The 25,524-nt window shown below is 47.5% G+C and overlaps 1 protein-coding gene across 1 annotated transcript in view; it reads left to right on the top strand.

Annotated features, from left to right (window-relative positions):
- The window catches only part of LOC135897225 (integrin alpha-PS2-like), a 99,276-nt gene that overhangs the window by 61,591 nt on the left and 12,161 nt on the right, over nucleotides 1–25,524 (top strand). The window contains exons 9-23 of the mRNA XM_065425809.1: nucleotides 1,180–1,282; nucleotides 3,038–3,140; nucleotides 5,729–5,831; nucleotides 7,422–7,610; nucleotides 7,968–8,013; nucleotides 10,841–10,945; nucleotides 13,045–13,100; nucleotides 13,544–13,692; nucleotides 15,428–15,556; nucleotides 16,165–16,232; nucleotides 16,519–16,666; nucleotides 18,444–18,616; nucleotides 20,504–20,593; nucleotides 23,041–23,143; nucleotides 24,839–25,039. Coding sequence (XP_065281881.1) covers nucleotides 1,180–1,282; nucleotides 3,038–3,140; nucleotides 5,729–5,831; nucleotides 7,422–7,610; nucleotides 7,968–8,013; nucleotides 10,841–10,945; nucleotides 13,045–13,100; nucleotides 13,544–13,692; nucleotides 15,428–15,556; nucleotides 16,165–16,232; nucleotides 16,519–16,666; nucleotides 18,444–18,616; nucleotides 20,504–20,593; nucleotides 23,041–23,143; nucleotides 24,839–25,039 — 1,766 coding nt within the window. The remainder of the gene's footprint in view (nucleotides 1–1,179; nucleotides 1,283–3,037; nucleotides 3,141–5,728; nucleotides 5,832–7,421; nucleotides 7,611–7,967; nucleotides 8,014–10,840; nucleotides 10,946–13,044; nucleotides 13,101–13,543; nucleotides 13,693–15,427; nucleotides 15,557–16,164; nucleotides 16,233–16,518; nucleotides 16,667–18,443; nucleotides 18,617–20,503; nucleotides 20,594–23,040; nucleotides 23,144–24,838; nucleotides 25,040–25,524) is intronic.

Below are 25,524 nucleotides of genomic sequence, written 5' to 3' on the forward strand. Positions count from 1 at the left end.
TATCGTAAACTGCTGTTCTCTTCCGATACTGTCAAACTTTAGTTTTCTGCAGATTAACTTTTAGACCCACCCTTCTGCTTTGCCTCTCCAGGTCAGTGAGCATGCATTGCAATTGGTCCCCTGAGTTACTAAGCAAGGCAATATCATCAGCGAATCGCAAGTTACTAAGGTATTCTCCATTAATTTTTATCCCCAATTCTTCCCAATCCACGTCTCTGAATACCTCCTGTAAATACGCTGGGAATAGCATTGGAGAAATCGTATCTCCCTGCCTGACGCCATTCTTTATTGGGATTTTATTGCTTTCTTTATGGAGGACTACGGTGGCTGTGGAGCCGCTATAGATATCTTTCAGTATATTTATATACGGCTCGTCTACACCCTGATTCCGTAATGCCTCCATGACTGCTGAGGTTTCGACTGAATCAAACGCTTTCTCGTAATCACGTTTCATAAAGTGTCAAACTCATATTCTTCAGTAACTGTTCCCTCGTTGCGCGTAGAAGAGGCAAACTCGTCGGAACACTGATCGTGAACTAGAGTTGACCAGGATATGGTGTTGCGGCATTTCAAGTCAACGCACTCAACGGAGCTACAGCCAACTAAAACCGCCGTAATGACGCAGTAGTTTTATGCGGCATTTTGCTGCTAAGCACAATGTACCGTACGTTTTCGGTTTTCGGCAGAAGCTGCTGTGTTCCGGTAAAGGTGGAATACTAAAAATATGTATATTAATAAGAAAGAAAGAAAGAAAGAAAGAAAGAAAGAAAGAAAGAAAGAAAGAAAGAAAGAAAGAAAGAAAGAAAGAAAGAAAGAAAGATGACCTCAGCAGACTTGTGCGACCTTGCAGAATCGCAACCTAATATCCAGCGAATCAGTACGACTGGTAACCCAGGTATTCACGACTTATCCGGAGACCTACTGCAGTGTCTCTCATAGCTTCACCGAGCTTTGGGACTTTAATCCTCATGAACTAATCAACGGTCATTTACAAGCTAAGAATACAGCTAAAATCGCACCAGAAAGGTAAGTTCTATAAGCAGTCCATAGGAGACTGTTTTGCCAATTTTCTTTGCCTTGCATGCGGTCGCAGGCGTTGTGTGGCACGTCAAGACGCCACCCTCCCTCCGTTGCGAGAACGTGTTTGCGAAATGGTGTGCCTGATTATCTCGCAGGTAGCCCTGTACACCAGCCAGTTCCGTTCGCTGGGCAACCTGACGGGAGACCAGATGGGCGCCTACTTCGGCTACGCGTTGGCCACGGTGGACCTCAACGGAGACGGGTGCGAACCACACTTCCCAAAGCGCGCTCGCGCTGTGCTATGCGTACTATGGGAACTAACATGCCAAATGTGCGCTGTGTATGTCGCCGAGCAGCGTGCGGTTGCAAAATTCCGAAAGTGCCAATGAGGAAGAAAATTGTAACGAATCATCCGTTTCTTTAAAGAAGGCGAGCACTTTTATACGTGTGCTGAACCATTCTCAAAAGAGATCAATGTTGCAGAGACTTTATTAACGCGCTTGCAAGTCTCTTAAAAGAAAATTCGCCTTTTGCTGTCGAGTGTTTCTGGCAACTGAGATGTGGCAGACCAGCGTAACGTGTTTGGCATTTACTGTCACGCTTAGCGCGCTCCCTGATGAGAGGGTGAACAGACTACCTTCGCCGTCATACGTTCTTCACATGCCGTCGTGACGCGTTCCTAATCACGCAGTCGTCGGCATGACGTCATCATCACACAGCTCTGGACACTCCGCAGTCGTCATGCCGTGGTTGTCAAGCTATCGGGGTTCTATCGCGATCATTTCATCATCACTATAGCGTAGCCATTGTCGTCAATACCCACTTTCCACTACCAGATGCAAGAAATAAAGAAGTAAGTAAGTAGCAGAGAGGTACGCAAGAAGCTGGCAACATAAGCCCTCCCAGTAGCAGATGTGTTCATTTAATGTGCATTTCTGTCACCCTTGAATAGAGGCGGCGCCTGTATACCTAAACATTTGCGTCCTTACGTTACACTCGCCTGGCCGCGTTACGATTCGGTCAAACATTTGATTGGCCTTGCATCATTAACATTTTATTTACGTAACGTAACCCCTCATATACGTCATTTCCTGCAAGCATTTCGGTCATTAGCGTTATCTTTGCATAATATTTACCTTACCACTGATGAAAATATCACCGAATGCTTCGCTTAACAACGATGCCCACATATTATCGGACTCTAAAACTGCCATACTAAATTTTGCTCGCGGTAGAGTTCGCGTCCCTGCATTTCGCATACTGAACTCTCTCGCTGCACACCCGCCCCGCCACATGGAGCTCATATGGGTGCCTGCCCACTCGGGGAATCCTGGAAACGAGGCTGCCAACGCTTTAGCCCGAGGTTTGCTCAACCGGGCACCGGCGGCCTCCGATCCAGGGTTCTCACGGGAGCGCATGCATTCATTCACTGAACTGACGCAAGCCTGCAAAACCGAGCGTCGGCTCTACCCCCCACCCCATCCCTCCCTCGACAATTATCACCAGACACTTTGGAGGCGGCTCCAAACACGCACCTTACCCTCCCCTTATATACGCTCGCGCTATCACCATGTCCACACCGACCCCTCCTGTACCCTCTGCCACCACCCCAAAGCCACTCTCGATCACATTCTTTTCCTCTGCCCGGCGGATCCTCCCCCGCGGGGCCTGGAGCACCTTACTACTTGGGAGGCTTGGGAGACCCTACTGCGCTCCGAGGACCCGGCCAAGCAAGCCATCGCCACAGGCCGGGCTGCCAGCGTCATGAGCCTCCGGGACATGAACGTTTGAGTGCAGTGGGGCCGTGCGGGGGCCCAAGGACCTGCGTGTCCGCAACTCCCCTGTGTCCAATAAAGTTTTCACCACCACCACCTGCCCACATAAGCGTGGCCTCTGCCAATTTTTCTTGTCCTTCGGCGCTGCGGCCCACAGTGACATTCATTCATTCATTCATTCATTCATTCATTCATTCATTCATTCATGCATTCATGCATTCATTCATTCATTCCGACCACAGGCTGGACGACCTGATTGTGGGCGCTCCGCTGTTCACGGCTCTCGACCTCAAGGATGGCAGCTACGAAAGGGGTCGCGTGCACGTCTACCTGCAGAAGGCGACGGTAAGGAGCGCGTGTTTGCGCCTCGGCGAGCGTGACTGCGCGAGAGTGTCTTGCCTGTCTGTACAATGCGCAATGTCTCCGCACTGGCAGTGGAGAGATACACAGGGTTCGAACTGAAGAATTGCCGGAATGGGGATCAACTTATGACAAGAATGAGGAGAGATACGAAAGCCTGTTCGAAAAAATGCCGAGCAGTCAACTCGACGCATCAAGCTCTGACCTGACTATATACTCGGTGGAGATACAGTGAGACGGGTAGGAAAGGAGACAAAGAGAAAGATGATAATGGTGGCTGAGCGGAAGAGTGACGGAAGATAGCACGTACACTGATACTTAAGGCTCTCCCCAATGTCCATTGTCTACGTCGCTCTTGCGCAAGAAACAAAAAAAGAGCCTGCAACACCAAATGAGCGCATATATAGGTGGCGAGCCCGCTGACTCGAGGTAACCGCTTCTGACGATAGCCGATAGCCAAGAGAGTGTAAGAGAACGATACGAGAGATGAAATATAATGATAGAAGTGGTGTGCTCTAATGCGCAGCATGTGTAACACATTCGATGTGAGCTGGTTTCTGTTAAGACCTTTGATGACGCGTTCCTTGTGTACCTGTACCAGCTGCTCGCAGTATCTAAATGCACTCGCCCGCAGAAACCACAACTCCCTCGCTAATGGGTGTGCACCTGAACCGTATAGCCTGCAGAAGGGCAGCGATCGACGCTACCAGGTGCCCCACCTCACGCAAGACGCCGTGTTTTTACAAGAAAGCTCGCCTTCGTGCATAGCGTTCGCCGCCAACGCCTCCCGATAAACGTTACGGTTACATAAGCTGCAGTTGTCGGGAAACGTGAGAAGCAGTCGGGGATCTTTGAATGCTATCGCGTTCCACTCTTAAAGGTGAAGCTTAAGCATGGTCCAAATTTTTTTTAGATATTTGCCTATTTATTACACAGTACATAGTTGAAAATGACGAGCTCGCAAAGTTCCGAAGCCGTTTGAAGCCCGAAGGACAGAGTTTGGGGAAATTCATGTACTATAACCACCATTCTCATGCTTTCTGAACCGCCCCGCTTGCAACTTCCGTAGACATTTGCGCCAGACTTCCCTGTAAAATTAATATAGAAAAATCTATGCTTGAAATATTGCTACATGCATTCTAGATGCATTTCTTGAAATATGAACATGGTTTCCACGACGAAAACGCTGACTACCTGGCTCTTTTACTCGAACTGTCAGCTGTAGATTTGTCAGCGCTGCAGTTTTCCTTCTGATCTCGAAGGCCATGTCGAAATGAACAGAGTTGGAAAAAAAAACGTACTCTTAATTAAGTTAGTGGCGGCGTTTTGAAAGTGAAAGAAAAGACAACGACAAAGACGACTGCGACGCTTAACTACTACTATTGCATTGAGCGCGTGTCGACAGAATTCAGCAGAACGGCACAAGACAGGTCACGTGAGGAGGTGTTTGGAGAAAGCGTTCGGTGTACGGCGTCTGTGGATCGGAAGTAGCGGCCAGCTTAAGTTCCAGGCCCAATGTCGCTGAGCGCAAGCTCCTTCCCGTGGCCCACGCTTGGCGTAAGCCATTTTTGGTGTCCAACCACGGGAAGCCAGCGTTTGCACCACTTTTCCAAATCTCCAGTGGGTGAACACGAATGCTACCTCGGCGTCCGGCCGTTGCCTCTGCCTCGAAGGTGGCCATCGTAGGCCACAACTGCAAACAACTCAACCCGCGTTCCATCGTCACAGGGATTGCCGAATGAACCGGTGAAACTTATGCTCTTTGTCAGAGTGTACCGTTTCTGTCTTAGTTACGCCTTAGTGCTGGGTTTCTTGCCTAGCGATATTTTTCAGGAACATACGTGTCTTGCATTGTCAGTGGTCCATGCGCGAACTAGCCACAATATGATGAGTCGTGTCGTGTGGATACAGTATGCGTGTGCTCTTTGTGTGTGAGCGGGCCTCGTCATTTGAAATGACTGTTTCGTCGGGCTTCAAAGATCGTCAACCTGCTAATAACATGGGCTCGCATACGAATACGAGCAAACATTTTGGCGAACATGACGCAAGCGAATTTCTTTTTTTTTAAATTTTGTTGCTGGCCCAGTCTTATACAGCACAGTAATGGCACGTGCTTGCACGAGTCTAAAACGCACGCGCGTATTGTGTGCACAATGCTTGCCAGCTCATTACATGCATTCTAACGATGTTTTATACCCTTTGGGGCATATTTCTTTGTCCCTCAAGAAATCGTCGTCATACATCTTGCTTGCATTTCCTTTTGTGAAAACTCTGCGCTCGTAGCTTACCTGTCAAAAACGATATGTCACGCTGATAACGCTGATGTGCCGTTCGTGACCGGGACGTACCAGACGCGCATCGTTAAACAAAGGAATGGCAATAAAGACAGACGACGATTAGTGTTGTTGGACAATTATTTGCCCCAAAGTGTGTGAACTGTCGTGAATGTAGGAGTGAAACGATAACAGCAGAGCTCCTCTAAGTAACTACGTGGTGTTAATAATGCGAAAACGTCATACTCCCATTGACTATCTTAGATAAGTACATTTAGGTACCTTTCTTTCTGTGTGCAGAGAAAGCTGGAACGCGCAACATTTCTGGACGGTGATCAAACAAAAGGACGCTTCGGCATGTCTCTTTGCTCCTTGGGCGACCTGGACCGCGATGGTTATCAAGGTGAGTGCTTCTACAGGTCACTCTCACCATATATGCTCCGAGATATCAACCTAAAAATAATAGCATACTGATATAATTTGCAGCAATAGAAAATAAGTGTTAAAGAAAATAACCGAAACTTAAAGACTCTTAGTATTGCCTGACATTGCTTGCTTTCCGACAAAGTAAAAATAAACGTAAATTCCGGAGTGTGTCACAAGCAGTGTATAATTTACCCTGCCTATATATGTTGACATTTATCAACTACGCAAATAAACAGACACCCCACAAGCAACATAGACATTATATTGCTGCGTGGTGTATTTATTTGCGCACTTGAACATGTCCTCATTAAGGACACCAAGATGTCCTAGTGAACTATATTCTTTGTTTGCCCTGCCTTTTAGGCGGGAATTTATCTTCATTGTTAAACTGGGACTCGTGGGCATGGTATGCCTTGAATTTCATGATAAAAGGACGTTTAACTATTTCACTGCCACTGCCTCTGATGTACAACAATGTAGGTGCATCGTACTGCTATGCGCGGAATGTCGCAAAGTACTGAAACCAGCAAAACTTGAAAAGTGCTGCCACATTTCTCTTGAGTTGAGAAAGACTTGTTCACTGATGTGCTTACTTATCTTGCAACACGCAGCAACAAATACTGCGCTCGTTTTCTGATCTGTTTGGTTTACTACCTTTATTCTCACTAATTTCATATGTCGTGATTTTGATGACCGTGCCTATGGGGACACTGCTTCGTGCCCACAGCTCAAAATGGTCTCTATAAATTAGTGTTTGGTGCTTGAAGGGAAACGTATATGGGGAAAATGCTTCGAACACCACTGAGGGCTGACGAAGTGCTAGCAGCTATCTTTCAGGTTTCGCAACAGGCGATTTATCAAAGCAGAAGGGCAACAAGTTGTTTTAGCTCCTAAGACTCCAATGCCAGTGAAAGTTTTTGCAATTCATATAAAACGTCAAGTCATTTGTACCATCTTCGTAACCGTAAGAAAAATTTACGAACGGGGCATGTATTTAAGAAGTCGACCATCAAATGACCAAGCAAACAAATTGGTTGGCTAGTCACTACTTTATAGTAGTTTCTGCATTTATTGATGCAGCGATGTCCATTGTTGCTTCTTGGCAATATACAGCGAGTATAATCGTGCAGTTGTTGTTTATTAGTGTTCCTGGCGTTGAACTGCGATTGTATCTTTTCTATAGTTTCTTTTTTTTTCATTTTTTTGCCTGCACCATACCATTGGTTATGCTGATCTTGTGCAACGAGAAGCTGTAGTTCCACAAGCACGCACTTTACGCGATTCTCATATTTTAGGTGATGGGGAGCCCTCTCTAGCAGCTACAGTGGCATTTTCTCTAACTCCTCATGTTGTCCCATGTTGTCCCATGTTTATCCCATGTTGTCCCAAACATGGGATAAACCAAGCATTGTATTGTAAGATGTAGTAATCGCGGAAATGTGCAGGGAAAAAAAGGATCCAAAGGAGCTCCCATATTGTAAGGCGTTTATACCGACATCCGCCAGATCAAACGTTGACAATTTATGAGCAGCATTGAGCCACTGGTCGCGTGACCATGCCGTTGTAGATTTCGCCGTGGGTGCCCCTTACGCTGGACCGGACTCCAGAGGCGCCGTGTACATCTTCTTGGGCGGGCCACACGGCAAGCCGTCCGCTCCCTCCCAGGTGATCTCGGCCGAGGAGGTCACGCGGGGCATCAGCACATTCGGCTTCTCTCTCGCCGGAGGACTCGACATGGACGGCAACGAGTATCCCGGTAAGCAAGTAGTGCAAACCTTCTCTCCCCTTCCACTATCTTTCTAATTTTATCCCCCTTCACCCTTCCCCCCGTGCAGGGTAGCCAACCGGAACTGCCTCTGGTTAACCTCCCTACCTTTCTATGCATCCTTTTTTTTTGTCTCTCTCTCTTAAAGGAACATGCTTTAAATTGTATGCGGCTGCACCTCGACCTAGATATGTAGTCTTGGCCGTGACATGGCACAAGTGGTATACTGAAACGCTCATGTTGTGCGTGGCCGTATCCGATAGTACGAATGATACGTACCCTATGATATCTGCGTTCTACTATCGAAAGAAGCAATACGTTGATTTCCCCTTCTCCTGATCCTTGCAGATCTGCTGGTAGGAGCGTACGAATCGGATGCTGCGGTTTATTTTCGGTAAGTCGCCCTATATGCCATGACCATTTGGAGAGCGAGAAAGCTGAACTTGTGGTCCACGTGCAAAAATTCACCGACGATTACAATACTTCCTAACGTGAAATTTGAGCGCAGTTCTATACGTGTTTTCATTTCGGGATATGCTTGATGGCGCCGACAATCAGTCTCGTGCGGCACGTTGCAAACGAAGCGAAGTGTGGCGCGACTGCCTCGCTAATCTGGAGATGGCGAGAGGCAACGCGTGGGTGACGCGTAGGCACGATTCACAGTAACCGCCGCAGACAGACCTCCCAGACGACGTGCCCTATTCTGGCGTCATCTCGTAGCAGTCCCCGCCGAACCACGCTTTTCTTCTCATGCTTTCGCCATACCCCTCTTCCCCCACTTTCTGCCTCGTAGTTCCGCTGCTCCCTCCTCCTCTCCTCCTCCGCTTTCCTCCTCGCGTCTTTCATCCCCCGCTGCGCTCGTTCGCTCGGTTACGACGATGCTCGCCGCAGGAACTGGTGCATCTGCACTCCAAAGGAATGACTATTACGTTTACTTTTTTTCTGCGATAGCGATAATATCGATGCCCCAGGCGAATTTTCGTCATCAACGTTGGTGTGAGATTTCGTATAAAATATGTTGCTGCTAGAATGGCGTTCAGGGCATGGAATCCGCCAAGCCTATCGACTACTATGTCAGGTTGTAGAAAATTAAGGAAAAGGGGTTTATTTAGCTTAGTTACACGGTTGCAGTCACGCAGGAGCAAGGTAAACGTCTCAGTTCACATCAGGATCCTCTGCCCCCGCTCTCGAAAAGTCTCTGCCTTTAATACCGTCGTCTTCCCCAGGCGAGTCGACTAGGGAATCTGAAGGCTGTCCCGCAGCAAATCACCATCGTCGACTCCGTCGCAATACCAAGCCAATGCTCACCATAACCCGCAGTAACGCCACCTGCGATGAAACTGGCTTGGAATCTGTGGACAGAAATTAACCGGCGACACCTAGTTTGTTCGTCGTTGACCCCCCTCCCCCCCCCTTTCTTCGCTCAGTTTGCCAAGTGAAGGGCGGCTGAGGGCCTTTCGTGGAACGCTGCAACAGCCGCTTTACACGCTGTCTTGACGGCCGGATAGGGGCAGAGGGATGGGCGGTGATTTGACTTGTCTAATTAAATGCGCCTGTCAATTCGTTGTCGTGGTTCCCTCCCGTTCACCCTCTTCTCCGGTTTCCAGGTAACGGTGGGGTGAGCGCTTTTAGTCGTTGTCCACGCCACGTTGACGTCTGGACAGGAGGTGCGCTGGTTTGACACGTGCCAAACGTTCAAGGAACACCCTTGGTCGTGTTGGGACGTAACAAGTCCAAGCACGATAAGATCGCGCCTCGCGTGCCGTTTCTTCTTTTTTTTTTTTGAGTGCGAGGAGAATGCGCGCGAGGGTAAGCGGAAAACAGTTTTGGCCTTATGCGCGCCGTCCTTCCATGTGCCCTATGTTGGTCACATGACGAAACGCACGCTAGAGTGCGGTGGAAGGAGGGTTGGTAGCGAGCGCGCGGTAGGAGGGGGGGGGGGAGCTGGTAAGCGGACGTCTCCTCTACTCTCTATCGTGGCTGCGCATGGCCTCCGGCGCGACTAAGCGCATACGCGGCCACGCGCGTTTCTTGGAGGTAATTTGTGGCGGGTACAAAACCTGGTTGAGCGGAGTTGGCTGGTCACTTCACGTGCGCGGTCTTCCCGCAAGCCTTGCACTTGCAGGTCGCGCAATCTGAAGTGTCGGTCACACGTTGAGGCAGCTCGAATCGATCGCTCCCCAAGGCTGGCGTTCTTCACCCCGCCAGTGTTGTGACAGCGAGTGTTTGCGGTCATCGAATGAGATCTTTTCATGTTTGCATGTGTGCGCGCGTGACACCGTGCTTGTTAATATAAATATTAAGCTAATGCTTACTGCAACTTATACGGCCAATAAATATTTGACCCTTAACTTCGTGAAGTTCTCTGACACATTGCTACTGCCATCTGTGCGATATTTACAAGCGAATCTGCCGTTTGTTATATTTATTTTTTATTTCCCATAGCAGGGCACATTTGCTTATTGGTTTCATCCACGTATGTATCACAGTTCAGGCGCTTTGAGAGTGTCTCACTCTCTTTTGCCATTACACCTTGACGACGCGCGTATATTTCAAGTATTTTCAGAAGTTCATTTTAAAATAAAACTGCTGAAAAGGCAGGTGTTCTCAATGGTGACATGTTGGGAAACTTTTTTGTCTTGCATGGAGGATTGCGAAGTTGTCGGCATCTGCCTGCTTCGCCGGTAGCGCAGTGGGTTTCCGTATGCTGTATGTTGGCTAAATCAACCAGACCCGCAAATAAACCAGCTTTCGCAGATCATGCGATGAAGAAACAGCTAGATAAGTACGAACGCTAGCTTTTTTCTGGAGCGAGCGCTTGGTATTACTTAATATCGTCACGGCAGGCTCAAAGGAGAAGACAAAAATGTGCAATTAGCAGGCTATGGAATCGGGAAACACGGAGACTCGATTATATTAGAATCACGCGGGCTCAAACGACATTACCTGACAATGCGCTGGTGATTGCGAACTCTTGCACAAGTGATTCGCAAGCACGGTTAACATGAGCTGTACAGCTATTCTAGGGTCACTTCAAACACTTCTGGCGTAGCGCCATTTCATGAACTCTGCCTCAGTTGCTGGACACAGATGTAGATGAGCGAACTGCTTTTTATATCCCACGGATTCGCCACTCCGATGCTAAAATGCTACGCCAATGCTCGTCCGGTTCTGCGCCGAAAGAACTGGTCACGTAATGCGTTTTTTTTTATTTTTCGCAGGAGCCGTCCCGTGGTGGATCTGAAGGCGACGCTCAATATCGACGGCGACAACATCGACCTCGAGGACACCAACTGCACCCTCAGGGACGGCACAAGGGTGCCATGGTGGGTGAACCAACGGGATAACTTCTGGCGTCACTAGATGCTTCCTTCGAGTCCGGAATTCTGTGTCAGTTGTTCTACCGTTTAGTACAATGAGAGCTGCCCAAATATATCTTCAATGCAGCAATACATGCAAAAAAAGAAAGAAAAGATTATATAGATAGATAGATAGATAGATAGATAGATAGATAGATAGATAGATAGATAGATAGATAGATAGATAGATAGATAGATAGATAGATAGATAGATAGATAGATAGATAGATAGATAGATAGATAGATAGATAGATAGGTAGGTAGGTAGGTAGGTAGGTAGGTAGGTAGGTAGGTAGATAGATAGATAGATAGATAGATAGATAGATAGATAGATAGATAGATAGATAGATAGATAGATAGATAGATAGATAGATAGATAGATAGATAGATAGATAGATAGATAGATGGATGGATGGATGGATGGATGGATGGATGGATGGATGGATGGATGGATAGATAGATAGATAGATAGATAGATAGATAGATAGATAGATAGATAGATAGATAGATAGATAGATAGATAGATAGATAGATAGATAGATAGATAGATAGATAGATAGATAGATAGATAGATAGACGGACGGACGGACGGACGGACGGACGGATGGATGGATGGAGAGAGAGAGAGAGAGACATACTCCGTCGTTGCAGTTGATAAAGCTCTTGACTCTGAATGTCTAGGTATGATATTGAGAACCGTAGCCATGTGTGTTCATGGAAGGACACTGAAAAACATTTGCATAGTTCAGAGCACGTAAGAGAAGTCCTAATGAACCCGCACTTGTGACGAACAAGGCCTTCCGCAAACTGTTGTCTGTTGTTATTAACCATCACGGTGACTCAGTGCCCGGCCGCAGCTGCTACATCCCAATGCGGGCACAATGACAAATCTTGTGCGGGAACTTAAAGTTATTCCGAATCTCCCATTACGACATATCGCACAGCTTAGGTGGTGTTCCGAGACGTTATACCCCATCAATCAACCAGTCAGTTTTAGAGCGCAGCTCTTTGGCGTCCGTTCCTGGGTTTCGCGTCGTCGTCGGCGTCGTCGTCGACGGCGTCGGCCTCGTAACCAGCTCGCCTCCGCCGCCGCGCTCCGCCGCCGCGCATGCGCCGCTGCTCCGCCGCCGCGCATGCGCGCTGTCGGCTCTCCGGGCGAGGGAGGATGATGGAAGGGAGGAGGAGAGACTGTGGAGGAGGGCTGGCTACACAAATGGCTCTTTGGCGTCCGTTCCTGGGTTTCGCGTTGTCGTCGGCCTCATAACCAGCTCCGCCCCCCTTTCATCCCCCCAGCGCTAGCAGCGACCGACTGATACCGCTTTCGTGAGTCCGCTACCGCACTCACGAAAGACGTCGTGCACTTCCTGCAACTCGCATTAACCGTCCATCGATCCACACCGATGTTAGTAGTGGGGGACTTTAATGTTGACATAAAGACAAACAGCAATTTCCTAACACTTATGCGGGAGAACATCCCGTTCCTCTCGCTCGTAACGCGTCCCACGGCTGTGACAACCTCGCGAGGCACTTGTATAGATCTCGTCTTTGAGAATCAAGCATTGGTGTACCAAGTCGAACATATATCAGTCTATTTCTCCGACCACAAAGCTTCCTTCATGACTGTCAAGAACTGTTAATGGAGTCTTTGTTAAAGGAATACGTGTGAAAAATAAAAAAAAAATTCTGTGATAGCGCATACATGTGTTGCTCGATTTCATTGCCTCAATCTATCGAAAAGGTGAAACAGCTTATTTGCTGCGCTCAAATTTCGCATTAGGAAGTAACGTAATCGTCGGTAATTTTTTATGCTAAATGTTGCCCATGATCAGCCATGGCATAATTCTGAGCGCTGAGGTTCTGAGGATACGGTAGGTGTCACGAACCGGTGACTCGATCGATGGCTGTCGATGTGTCTTTTAAAACACTGAACATATACTCGAATGCGGTTACGAGGCACGACCACCATTACAAATGCATGTTATTTGTGCACGCCCTTGTAAATAAATATCTACTGTCAATTGACTTCGCCAATGTCCTTGTTTCTTTTTATTTTCTTTATCTTGCAGTTACGTCATGACCATATGTTTACAGTACAGTGGCTTGGGTGCGGCGAATTCTATAGGTGAGTAAATTGGCCCTGACCAGCAGGCAAGTATCTACTTTTAAAGCACGAAGAGCACCGAGAAGTCAAAACCGACCTACGAAAGCTCGTAACCTAAACTGTATGGCAACCTCAATGAGAAGTACACTCTTGAACATTTGACAACTACAGAGAGCCGCGTCGACGTGCACAAGTTTCAGGTATAATCGAAACATAAGGTTTCTGTTCTCTTTGAAGAAATGGTCATCGACGTTGTCAGTGCAGTAAATGCATAACGAAATGTATAAGCCGAAATCACACTTGGCTTCCAAGAACAATTACATGTGTTGTTCTGAAAAATAATTATAAGAAAAAGGTGAGGCAGCAGTATTTTCACCACCTCCAAACTCGATAGGATGTGCGCGCTGATTAGCATATGAGACTGCGCATTCTCATCTGCCCCGGCATTGACTGTTGTCCCGCAGCGGTCTCGTACGAGCTGGCCCTGGACACGGAACGCAAAGGACCCGCGCGCGCCTTTTTGCTCGAGCAGCAGAACAGCCTGGTGCGCAACAGGACCGTCCGGCTCGCCAAGGACGTACCGTACTGCAGCTCGGAGAAAGCCTACGTCCTTGCAAGTGTTTTTCTCGAGCACGTCATTACTTTAGTTATTTTTTTTCCTCTCGGGGAACCTGCACAACAGCGCCTTCTTGTTTGTCTTATACCATTTTCTAGAGTGTGAACATGAAGCACTCGGGACCGCTCGAATATTTTCTTCGCGGTCAGGGCTTGCTCTGGCACAGGCGGCACCACCGCAGGTGGCGCGAGCGCTTGCAGGACCGCTTTCCAAATACTGTGTGTCGCATGGCGCTGCAGTGGTTGCCGCAAAAATGCTAACAAGAGACGAACACGGACCTTGTCAAGGAATTATCAGGGTTCCTGTTCGCCCACTAGGTATGCCTTACCGCAACCGTTAAAGCAGCGTAATGCTATCGTGATGCGCTGCACCTAAAGGCCAACAATACATTAATTTCAATGGGGCATGCGGAAGACGTGTAGCAGTAACATCTTATTTTTCCAAGACATGATTTCACTGTCTGGCTTTTTTGATGACGTCACGGCGAGAGCACGTGGGCATTCGCTTATGTTTAGTAACGACGTCACATCGAAGGGGAGTGAAGGGATGTTGGGACAAATATAACGGGCGTTCTGTCGCTTCCCACGGATGCCCGTTTGTTAAAAGCACGCTGTACGGCGCTGTGTTCTTGACGTAAAACAAAAGGTGACTCTACCTTTGTCTCTCCCATCTCATCGAGGAAATCACATGAACACAGGTCCTGTAGTGATTTTTTCAGTAAAATAGAGCGGCGTACCCAATTTAGAGTTGGAAGTTGCCGCTTTCCAGCGAGAACGTAAGGCAAAAGCAATCGTGTACCGTGTTTTCGGGTGCCTGATAAGAAACCTCAGGAAGTCAACATTAGAGCGGATATCTTCACTACGTCGTCACTCACGATCCCGGTATTGCTTTTGGTTGTTGTGAACAAGAACAATCAGCCAAATCTGATTGGGAGCTGTGCGAAAGAGACCAACAAAAACGCACTCAGCCTACCGTAAACGTTGCTTAGGACTAATCGGTAGTTGGTATGAAGTCCTGGAGGACATAGCAAAGCTATAGGAACACAAGCCTTTACATTGTACATGCGACGCTATGCTAGAACCCCGCCGCGTTGGCTTAGCGACTCTGGTGTTGCGCCGCTAAGCAAGAAAGAGGTCGCGGGATCAAATCCCGACCGCGGCGATCGCATTTCGATGGGACACGCCAAATGCGGACACGCCCGTTTCTCGTGCATTGGAGGCACGTTAAATATTCCCTGGTAGTCAAAATTAATCCGGAGTCCCCCGCTACGGCGTGCCTCATAATCCAATTGTGGTTTTGGCACGACAAACCACAGAATTCAATTTAGTTCAATTCCATGCTAGAAACCCACACAGAGCACCCATCCTTTGGAACGACCCTTTAAATGCTGCTGACTACATGGAAAGAAGTCCGCTAATACTTACTATCGCCGGTGGTAAATATCCAGGTGTCGTGAACAACAGCTCGTGCGAAAGAAAAGGCGAAAGCGGCAAGCAATGAAAAATTGAACAGGAAATATTATGAAGACTAAGTCAGCCTAAGAGCGCTCGCTCTTTCCTCGTTTCCGACTCGCGCTCAATTCGACTACTATATTTCCTGCTTGTGGAGTTAATCTATAGATTTCATCGCGCTCTTAAAATAGACGTATAAAAGCGATCCTTAGCCTACAGCACTGGACGAGGTGAATTTTATGACGTCTTCTCTCTCTCTCGCCCTCCTTCTTGACTTTCAGAAAACTATTCGGGACAAGCTGACACCGATCACAATGCGGCTGCGCACGGAGCTCATCCAGGCTGTGAGGTCTCAGTCGCTTCTCATGCCTGTGCTTAACGGTAGCAGGCCCGCCAATGTCACGAAGGACGTGAGTATATATGTTTCACTCGCGTGCGCCGTGTGTGTGTGTGTGTGTGTGTGTGTGTGTGTGTGTGTGTGTGTGTGTGTGTGTGTGTGTGTGTGTGTGTGTGTGTGTGTGTGTGTGTGTGTGTGTGTGTGTGTGTGTGTGTGTGTGTGTGTGTGTGTGTGTGTGTGCGTGCGTGTGTGTGTGTGTGCGTGCGTGAGTGTGTGTGTGTGTGTGTAAGTGTGTGTGTGTGTGTGTGCGCGCGCGTGTGTGTGCGTGCGTGCGTGCGTGCGTGTGCGTGTGTCAGCAGAACCACTGAAACGTTGCTGTTGAGTACACGTAGCTTTGTCGGCGCCATCGGATCTCTTTCTTTCCATCCTGCACATACATTTTCGTTGAAGAAATCGTGTAAAGCGCTCATGTGCCCGGTCGTTGAAGTGCAGTACGATAGCGACGTTCGCTATATGTCGACTATTTCAACAATCCAATCACTGATGTTTTTTTGTTTAAATTGTAAACGGTATGGTTGTGGTTGAAAGCGCAACAAATTCAATGTATTTGTACGTCTTATTTCGTTGCCTATAAGACAATTACGGACCTGTTATTCAGTGTCCCGTGTGCTTCTTTTGCAGGTCCAAATCCGGAAGAACTGTGGCGGTGACGGCGTATGTGTTCCAGATCTAAAGCTGAGGGTGACGCCGTAAGTTTGATAGTCACTGAGCTCCGCGACACAATGGCCGAAACCCATAACCTCCAACTTAATCGTTTTAATATCGCGAAACAAAAATAATGTAGTAAGTGATAAAGCGCACGCATGCACACACAAGGAAAGAGTCATGGGACTTCAAACATGCACCGAGTACAAAAACGAGTTGAACTAAAATTAAGAAAAATAAAACTAAATAAACAACCTGATCGATGAGACTCGTGCTAAAGTACTCACGCTCTGCAACCTGTCCTTAGAATTCTCGTCTTTGCGTACGCAGCAACATGGAAGAGTTCCTGATCGGCAGCACGGGTAACGTAGAGCTCTCGGTGGCTATTGACAACCGCGGGGAGGATGCCTTCGAGGCCATGATGTTCGTCGCCATCCCGCCGGACCTCAACTACGTCAAGGTCGACAAAGGCAAGCTGGTGAGTGGTCCAGAAGAGCGGCGGTGGCAAGTCAGGAGAGGAGGGCCGTACGCAGGAAGTGCTTCTGTGCCCTCCCAGTTCTAGGTCCGTTTGCCATTACGGAAGCCAGTGGTGCGATTGGTTGGTCTCGTGACTGAGAAGCCTCTGTGCCACCCGATACGCCTTCATTTACAGCAACACTCGACGTCACAACCAAGGTCATATTCACGCAAGAACGCACACGCGGATATCTTCTGTAAATCAGGCTTCCCCTCTCAAAACGTCTTGTAGCGGGGAAGTAAGCCGGCTTTGACGAACGCTTCTTAGCTTCGCAATGAGAACACACGCAAGCGAGAAGGATTTCTTTTTTCTGACACGTTTCGCAAGTAAAAAATGCGGGTTATTGTTCCTAAAGTATGCACCAGTGCAAAAAGAAGTGCCGTATTACCAACCTATCCCTTACAGGGGTGTTCTACTATCAGCTCGCGTCGATTGACGAAACCGGCGAAACAGATGAGGCAAAAGCACTAAGACGCCACCCACTTGTGTTGCTTTAACACCACATAGTGCTCTGGTGAACCAAAGAATTGCACGACTCTTGTCGCTTCATTCAGGCGTTACTTCATGCAAAAGCGAAAGCACTCCAGAATGTGGTGGATTGGAAGCACTGCCTCGGGGTTTGTATAATAAAGGAACTGGGCACGAGTACTGAAGGCGCCAGGTTATGCCTTGAGCGTGCGCCTTCGCTCTCTCTATGCCGTCGTCAAAGTAAAATTTCACTTCGCACACTTTCACATCGATAGCCGACGCTCAGTAATGATTTCATTGACGAAACAACTTTGCTGTGATATTCTCCTGTACTTCGACAATTCGGTTTGGGTGTTTAAATAGATGCCGAGTCTAAAGTTATGCCTTTTAGCTTCAACATGTATGTCCAATTTACTTACCCAGAAAAAGAAAGAACAAGAAACACACGGAAACCGCGGCTCATCTTCACAACACTGGCCAACATTTATACCATAATAATAATATTTGGGGTTTTACGTGCCAAAACCACTTTCTGATTATGAGGCACGCCGTAGTGGAGGATTCCGGAAATTTTGACCACCTGGGGTTCTTTAACGTGCACCTAAATCTAAGCACACGGGTATTTTCGCATTCCGCCCCCATCGAAATGCGGCCGCCGTGGCCGGGATTCGATCCCGCGACCTCGTGCTCAGCAGCCCAACACCATAGCCACTGAGCAACCACGGCGGGTAACATTTATACCACTCTTCGCGCTCTGCAGACTTGCAAAAATCCTTAATCAACTCACTTCACTCACACAGGGATGTGCGTACTACTAAAGTGCGAAACACTTCGCGATGCGCGCCGAATTTGTATGGAACACGTGCTGTAAGCGCTAGCAGTATACAAAAATAACAGGCATAATTTTCTTTCTTCAAGAATATCTTGCGGCCAGGATGTCACAGTTCGTTCCCACACTCTTTTAAATTGGAAGTCGGCAGTAACTTGAGTCTAGACACCCGCTCACGTCGCCCTTTACATCTGCACTAGCACTACAGCTTAGAAGTGATGTAACACTTGCGCGAGCCTTAGTTAAAGTTTGTAAAAATGTCTTTTTCTTTTTACTTGTTTCATTCTGCCATAGTCGTGCTTCTATAATGTAAGTATGCTTCTGAGTGCCGACGCAACCCTCATTCGCAACGCCAAAACAGAACTAGTGGCGCACGTTTTTGTCGTTGTTAGAGGAAGAAACACTTGTACAACATTCCTAACCTTCATTATTTCCACCCAGGATTCGGTGACGTGTGGCGGAGCGCTGAAGCAGGCGTCGGGTGAGAGCCATCTGGCGTGCGACGTGCAGAACCCGCTCCCTGCGGGGAAGAAAGTGCGCTTCAAGGTCATCCTGGCCCCAGCCAGGCTCGTGCCCACCGCGGCCGAGCTCAACATCACAGTGCAAGTGAACAGGTACTCCACGGGGCCGTGTGTTCCACGATCAGCAACCCGCTTAACTTGCACATGTGCGGGATGTCTGGAAAGTCACTGCCTATATTTACTCTTACGTTAAACAACGGTGTCGGGCACGTTTCGGTGGAGCCATTCGTATTTTTGCTCAAGGAAGGCTACACATGAGAACGCAACCTTTTGAGGTTGCGTTCTCATGTGTAGCTTTCCTTGAGCAAAAATACAAATGGCGTGTACATTGGCTCTTCCAGAAACGTGTAGGAGTTAGCGAAACCGTTTTGATGTAACATCCAGGAGCACTATCTGAAACTCTTCAATGAAGCTTTTTGCGAAGACTCCGAGGGTTCAAACCGCTGTTCCAGGCAATGCTGCTTGGCTTGGTAAAACTCCCCTTTCACTCATGCTCGGCGTTAAAAAGTCAATCCGTACTGGCCCCTTGTGTGGACAAACTCGTCCGGGCACACATCGTTGCAGAACCTACTTGCAGCGCATTCACGCACCGTATACAGTCAGCTGTCCTGTCTCGAATGGCACCATTGCCTGCTGCCTTTCGCAAAGGGCAGGAGAGACGGAAATGCTGAAACATCACAGACTGTAGTGAAGTTCAGTTCAAATTCACTTCTCTACAATGAAGCAGCAATCGTTTACTTAACGCGAAAGTTTCCCGGTCACAGATCAAGCGCGGGACGGAGTTAGTGACAGGTGGGATACAAGAACACGCCGCCATACGTGCTTGCCGCGCAACGTGCGATCGGCCATTTTGTTGTCCAGAGTATGCGTCGCGCCTGCCTTTACCGACAGTTTATTTCGTCTACGGCTGCCAAGTGCCTTTTGAATGCATGCTGACTTCTATGCGAGAAACCAGCTTGAAGATGAAGGGCTTGTAATCTTGAGAACAGTTTCTACCCTGTTCCTTTCGCGAACGCTTACATCTTCTCCAGCTTTCTATCGACGCGTGTATTTAAGTCTTTGTCTACTTTTGAGCTGTGTTCCCGTGTGCCAACTCTTTGCCATATTATGCAAGGTCTACGTATTTCTACGCTCTTTAACATTCTGTCGCGGACTCGTTCGTAGTTTCCAAACATTCGTGGGGCGAATCCTTTAATTCAGGTGCGAGCTTACTGCGTGCGTCTGAACCCGTCGAACAGATTTCAGTGCTTTTGCTGGTCGCGTACTGCAAGGCGTGTTTGACCGCATCGTAGCTGATACATACGCACTTCGACGTGACAGATTGTGGACCGCGAAGGGAAACGTAACTGAGGCCTACTTCTTATCCTGGGGAGTCGAGTAAAATGCGAATAGGTTGCAAACGCGTGGCCGTGGACGTGTGTCTCGCTAGCACTGCGTAATATGAGCGCACTGCATAAGTACGCGGAAAATATATCGTAAAATGCGAGCTTGATGCGCTACTTTTGATCGAGTGGTGTAAGTTTTTGCTCGTATATTTCTTTCTCTATATCTGCTCCATAGCAGCGCATAGAACAAGGTTCACGGCGAAAAGAGACATATACATAGCGTTACCTTCCAGCGGGATTTTTATTCCTCAGAGGGCACGTATTTGTTGTTGAGAAAAGCGCAAAGGGCGCAGTCTACACCATGTGTCGGGAGGCTTTTACCTCGTCAGGAATGAGGATAGAATGAGTGCCAACTCAGTCGCCAAGTCTCTCTACCAAATATCTTGCCATAATTTATCTTGTTTTCAGCCGCTTCGTCTTCGCAGACAAAACGGCGTTTGTCAAATACCGTAGCTCGGCCTTGGCTTGAAAAACCACTAGGCAGAGAGGACCGGGGATCGGCTGTGCAATGCGCTGCATCTTTTTGGCCAGTATACTGGTCAAAGCACCGGCGTGCCGTCTCACGGCCTCCCTCGTTAATTCTCTCTTCTCGCAGCACCAACCCCGAAGTAGAAGCGGCCTCCAAGGACAACAGCCTCGTTGTTCGACTTCCGGTCACCGTCAAAGTCAACATGACTGCCAGAGGGTGAGTAAACAAGCGCTTCGAAGAACTGGACATTTAAGAAACAGGAAGGCAGAAGTGCGGACTATAGTGAAGAGTGGATGCCGGGATAGTCTAGTCTCTAATAAAGTGAAGTATTATTTATTTATTTATTTATTTATTTATTTATTTATTTATTTATTTATTTATTTATTTATTTATTTATTTATAGGAATAAAGCAATAAAATACATTGAGGGACGCAATGAGTGAGGGGTACACTAGGGTTACCTCAATGTAAAACAAGCGTTACTTGAAAAAGCAGAAAAAAAAAGCATCAACGTTACAAAAGCAGTATTCGCACAAAGAAATATTACGACGCAACATCAAAACAGTCGCTATAAAATGTACAATTAAACATGAAAATTAAGACAGGAAAAAATACTAGTGATGCTATAGCATCAGTAGTACTATAGTGATACTAATGATAGGCAGATACTAGTGAACATCACACGAATATCATTGCACTACACGGTAAGCGCAAAAACGCTCCAATAACCATAATAATTGTGGGTGAATCAAGCATCGCAAATCCAAGTGAAGGAAGAAAAAGAAAGAGAAATAAAGGAACAACAGAGAAAATCAAACTCTCGCATAGATACGACAAGCTACAGTGTTAGATTAGAACGAAATAAGTCTGCGCCTGCACAGAATTTGTCTTGAAATATGAGTTAATAAGTATAACGTACCGAAGGAATAAATACTACGAAACCAATGAAATTGCTTGATAAATGTATTCAGTCTGCATTGGCGGAAAGCTTCGCATTCAACCATCTTTCTTTAAGAAAGGGGGTCTGATTTTTCTTAATCACGACCATAAAAGCCAGCAGGCCAATGAGCCCAAGGAATACCTTGGTAGGCTGCTGTTCGGGCAGACAGAGGTTCAATCCTACCATCCGTCACGCATTTATTTATGGAATTATAAGCAGACTTGACCCACTTTGAAGGTGCCTAGCATAATTGTGGAGTTCTGTTGAGCGTAAGCGAGGGCATCACAGCCTGCACGAAATGGCAAGTTTTTACGAAATACGAGGCATAGAAACGTCACTTCGATAAACGAAAAGTATACGCAAGGTCTCGCGCGACGTAGCAGCGCACAGGTGTCGAGACATGGCAACCATTACGTCAGAAGAACTCCCTTTTGGCCTAGTTGGTGTTCACTGCATATCGTATTGACCGCAAATAAAGACGAGGACAGTGGAAGAAAACACATAAACGACACGGGCGTGTTAGTGACACTGTGTTAGTGGCACTTCCATTAGGTTGTTTCAATCGGAAATATATTTTTTTGATAATTGGTTGCCCCGCTAGGCTGATGAGTGTTCTTGTTTGCAGCGTTCTGCGCATGTTCTGTTTGTCTATAGATGCTTACGGGCTGCCGTGAATAAACCAGTTGAAAGTTACCGCCCGTGTCGTTTATGTGTTCTGTTCCGCTGTCCCCGTCTTTATTTGCGGTCAATATGTAATGCAGTCATTACATGTTGAGTAGGGCATCACATGCTTAGAGAGTTGGCGGCGCTATGTTCTGGCTATAGATTTTTTTTTTATTCAGACCGAATCTAATAGGGATCGGATAGTGCCAGAAGCGAATCGAATCGAATTTTGAATACTTAACGAGTAATGAATAGCCGTTTTCACAGCTAATATAGAGTGATGTTTACATCGCAGTATTCGTAACGTTAACAAGGTTCTCTTATTACATTGCACGTTACGAAGGGTTTATTTATTTATTTATTTATTTATTTATTTATTTATTTATTTATTTATTTATTTATTTATTTATTTATTTATTTATTTATTTATTTATTTATTTATTTATTTATTTATTTATTTGATGCACTGGTGCTAGGATTTCGTCGTGAAATAAGAATAAAAGAAATAACTTTGGCCCTCCTTTTCTCCTCTAGTAATCAACCTTTTCCGGTCATTTGAACGAAAATAGAGTTTCTGGAGGTTGCTTCACTGCTCTAAACTGATTTCGTGTCGTCTTTAAGCGGGATTCACCCGAAATAAAAAAGAACAGACTGCCGATTCAGCCAGCGGATTAGCATCCATGACGTAGCGCAACGGAATCAGACCACTTACAAAAAACGCCGCAGACGAGCTGCTATTACCGTGATGCAAATAACACAGCGCAGCAAGGACGAGGGACAAGTCGAGACAGGACAAGCGCTATCCTAGTGCTTGTCCTGTCTCGACTTGTCCCTCGTCCTTACTGTGCTGTGTTGGATCACGATGAATAACCAACATGCGCAAACCTATTCCCTTCTGAGCTGATATTGTGGCGGCACGATTCGTTGCAGCTCAACCACGCCGCGGTCGTCTGTTGGCTTATTTGGTGATCCGTCACGCCGTGTGTGACTCTAGTGTCCCTCTATAAAGCGATTTATAAGCGATTTACGCTCCACGCCTGCCTGCGATGTTTCTGCGCAGGACTTCGTTCCCAGCCGAAGTGTACCTCAACGTGTCCCTCATCGAGGACAAGGAGGTTCAAACTTCGGCTGACATCGGACCGCCGGTCAAGCACGTTTACGAGGTGGGTGAGCGTGCGAACCAACGGAGCTAGAAGGCTCGACTCGAAGCCGGGGGTGCGTCATCCAGTGATCGAGATGAAATTATATGAGCCGGCGTTCCATTATCGAAACGGCGTTCCACTGGGCAACGTTCTGTTCATTGTTCAGTTGCAGCACATATACAGGGTGTTTCAGCAAACTTTAGCCAGAGTTTAAAAAGTGTGCAAATGCCACGTAGCTGTACAGAACAAAGGTAATGTTGTTTTCCGCCGCTTGGAGATACTCAAACTATTCTTTTTCATTTCGCCTAATTAGACAATTAGTCTTAATTGATTAATCAACTTCTCAAATATTATAATTCGATGAAAAGTGTCGGTGAGAAAATTGTAGAGCAACATGAAAAGCTCCCGATACAGCTTCCTGTTGCTCGATACCTGCCACATAAAAGTGCTTTACCGAGCTTGAAGGAAGCCCGCGAATACACGCAAGGTGCCTCGAGCGGCGAGTCGCGCGGCAATTTTTCGTGCGTTTAACTGTAACTGGAGCGCCAATGCATTTCTCCGCAAAGTTCGGGAATTAATATCTCGTAACTGGTGCCATACTGAGAATTCGTTCCCAACGGATCCGTCGAGCGAACTCCCCGGCTATAATTTGTCGATCGCAATATGTGCCACAAGGCAATTAGTTAAAAACTTAGTGATCTTTCTTTAATTAGTATAATATGCATATTTTTGTGCAAGTAATGTCCCCCTCTCCATCAATTAGAATAGCGCTATCTACCACAGGCAAGCTATAAAGTTTTTTGAAAGTGTTCGCTGAAACACCCGGCGTATGAGCACTGTCATCGTGCCGCAACACGTAGACAGACATCCGCGCAGAGCGTACATTTTACTCTTTGCAGCGTTCAACTTTCATTCTTGTTGGAAAAATTTCAAGCACATGAGATGTTTGCAAGAGGTCTTTTCATTTCTGTTACGCATAAGCGGCCAGTAGTATGGCGCCTGCCTTCTTTTACAAGCGTTGCCTATACGTTATAAAACGCGTGATTCCGTAATGAAACTTCTTTATGCGTATCTCAGAACACGCGCCGATGAGGCTGTCGATTAACACCCGGTTTCAAAATATATGTCCTAGCACCATTTGTTTATTCTTATTGCACCCTGTTTGCGTTTAGGCCTGCACCGAGATCAAACAGATATCTTAATGATCAGGAGGTCGGTCTGAAAAAGCTGCCCCTGGCCTGTTACTTCAGCGCTTGTGGTGTGTGTTATCTCTTCTTTTTTGTCGTCGTTCTTGCGCTGTTTTTCACCCTGAAAAGACTGTTACTCCTCATCGGTGCATGGGGAAAGAAGGAGACATGGGCATATAGGGGAAGGTGGCAAGTCCCTGCAATGCAATGACACAATGCACCAATACGATTGGACAAGTGCAGCGTCCTATTAATGCACGGTGTCCGTAATATACGAATACGCATACCTCGTATACGGCACTGCGGAATGCGCGCAAGAAAATGACTGCCCATAATGGGCGAGCACTACACGCTACGCTTAATATTGCGCGTCCCAGCGTGTTAAACTGACGTGTGCGCTATTATCCCGAATATCCACACCCTGCGCGTGCCGCTGTGGTCCCGAGTGTTTCGGAGCGATGCGCGGACTGCAGTCGAGGCGTCCCGCGCTCGATTACCGAATCCGGTGGCGGCCAAATTCTTCGCGCAGCTGATCAACCGCGGCCCGAGCGTGGTGCAAGAGGCCGACGTGTACCTGGTGTGGCCGACGCACAACGTGCACGACCAGCCCCTGCTCTACCTGCTCGAGCCCCCCACGGTTCAGGGCCCCGGGAGCGCGGCCAAACGGAGACCCTGCGACGTCATCTCGCCCGAGGCACCTGGCGAAGCCGTCGACCCTAGGCGTCTAGCGGTACACATTGACTTTGCTTTTCCTTCTATTTGTCTTGCTAAGCGCAAGAAGAAAGAAGACTGTGCGGAGTTCTAATGAATACATTGTTGCGCCAAAAGGAAAATAAAGACTTAAGTAAGAAACGACCTCTCGTTTCTTACTCGCCGTCCTAAGCTTAACTTCCTTTTGGCACAACAGTGTGTTCATTAGATCTCCACCGATTCGCCCAGCAACAAGTTCTACTCGACTGTGTGGATGATGTTCTGATTGCGGCGTTCTTCCCGTGAATAGATGTTGCACGGGTGGCTCTCGTGCGCGGTAATGGCCACCCCACTAAATTCAAGCAGAAGATCCTCAGGTGTGCGGGACGCCTCTCGTAGGCTGCAACCGGGGCACGGGACGGGCCCGAGCTCTGCTGCGCTCGCGCTCGCAACGCCGAGCATGTCACCGTTGACCGGATTTCGCTAGAGAGCGATGAAACAGCCGTTCATGACCTCGATATCTTT

Source organism: Dermacentor albipictus, chromosome 1, assembly GCF_038994185.2.
Source record: "Dermacentor albipictus isolate Rhodes 1998 colony chromosome 1, USDA_Dalb.pri_finalv2, whole genome shotgun sequence".
In the NCBI taxonomy this organism is placed as follows: Eukaryota; Metazoa; Arthropoda; class Arachnida; order Ixodida; family Ixodidae; genus Dermacentor; species Dermacentor albipictus.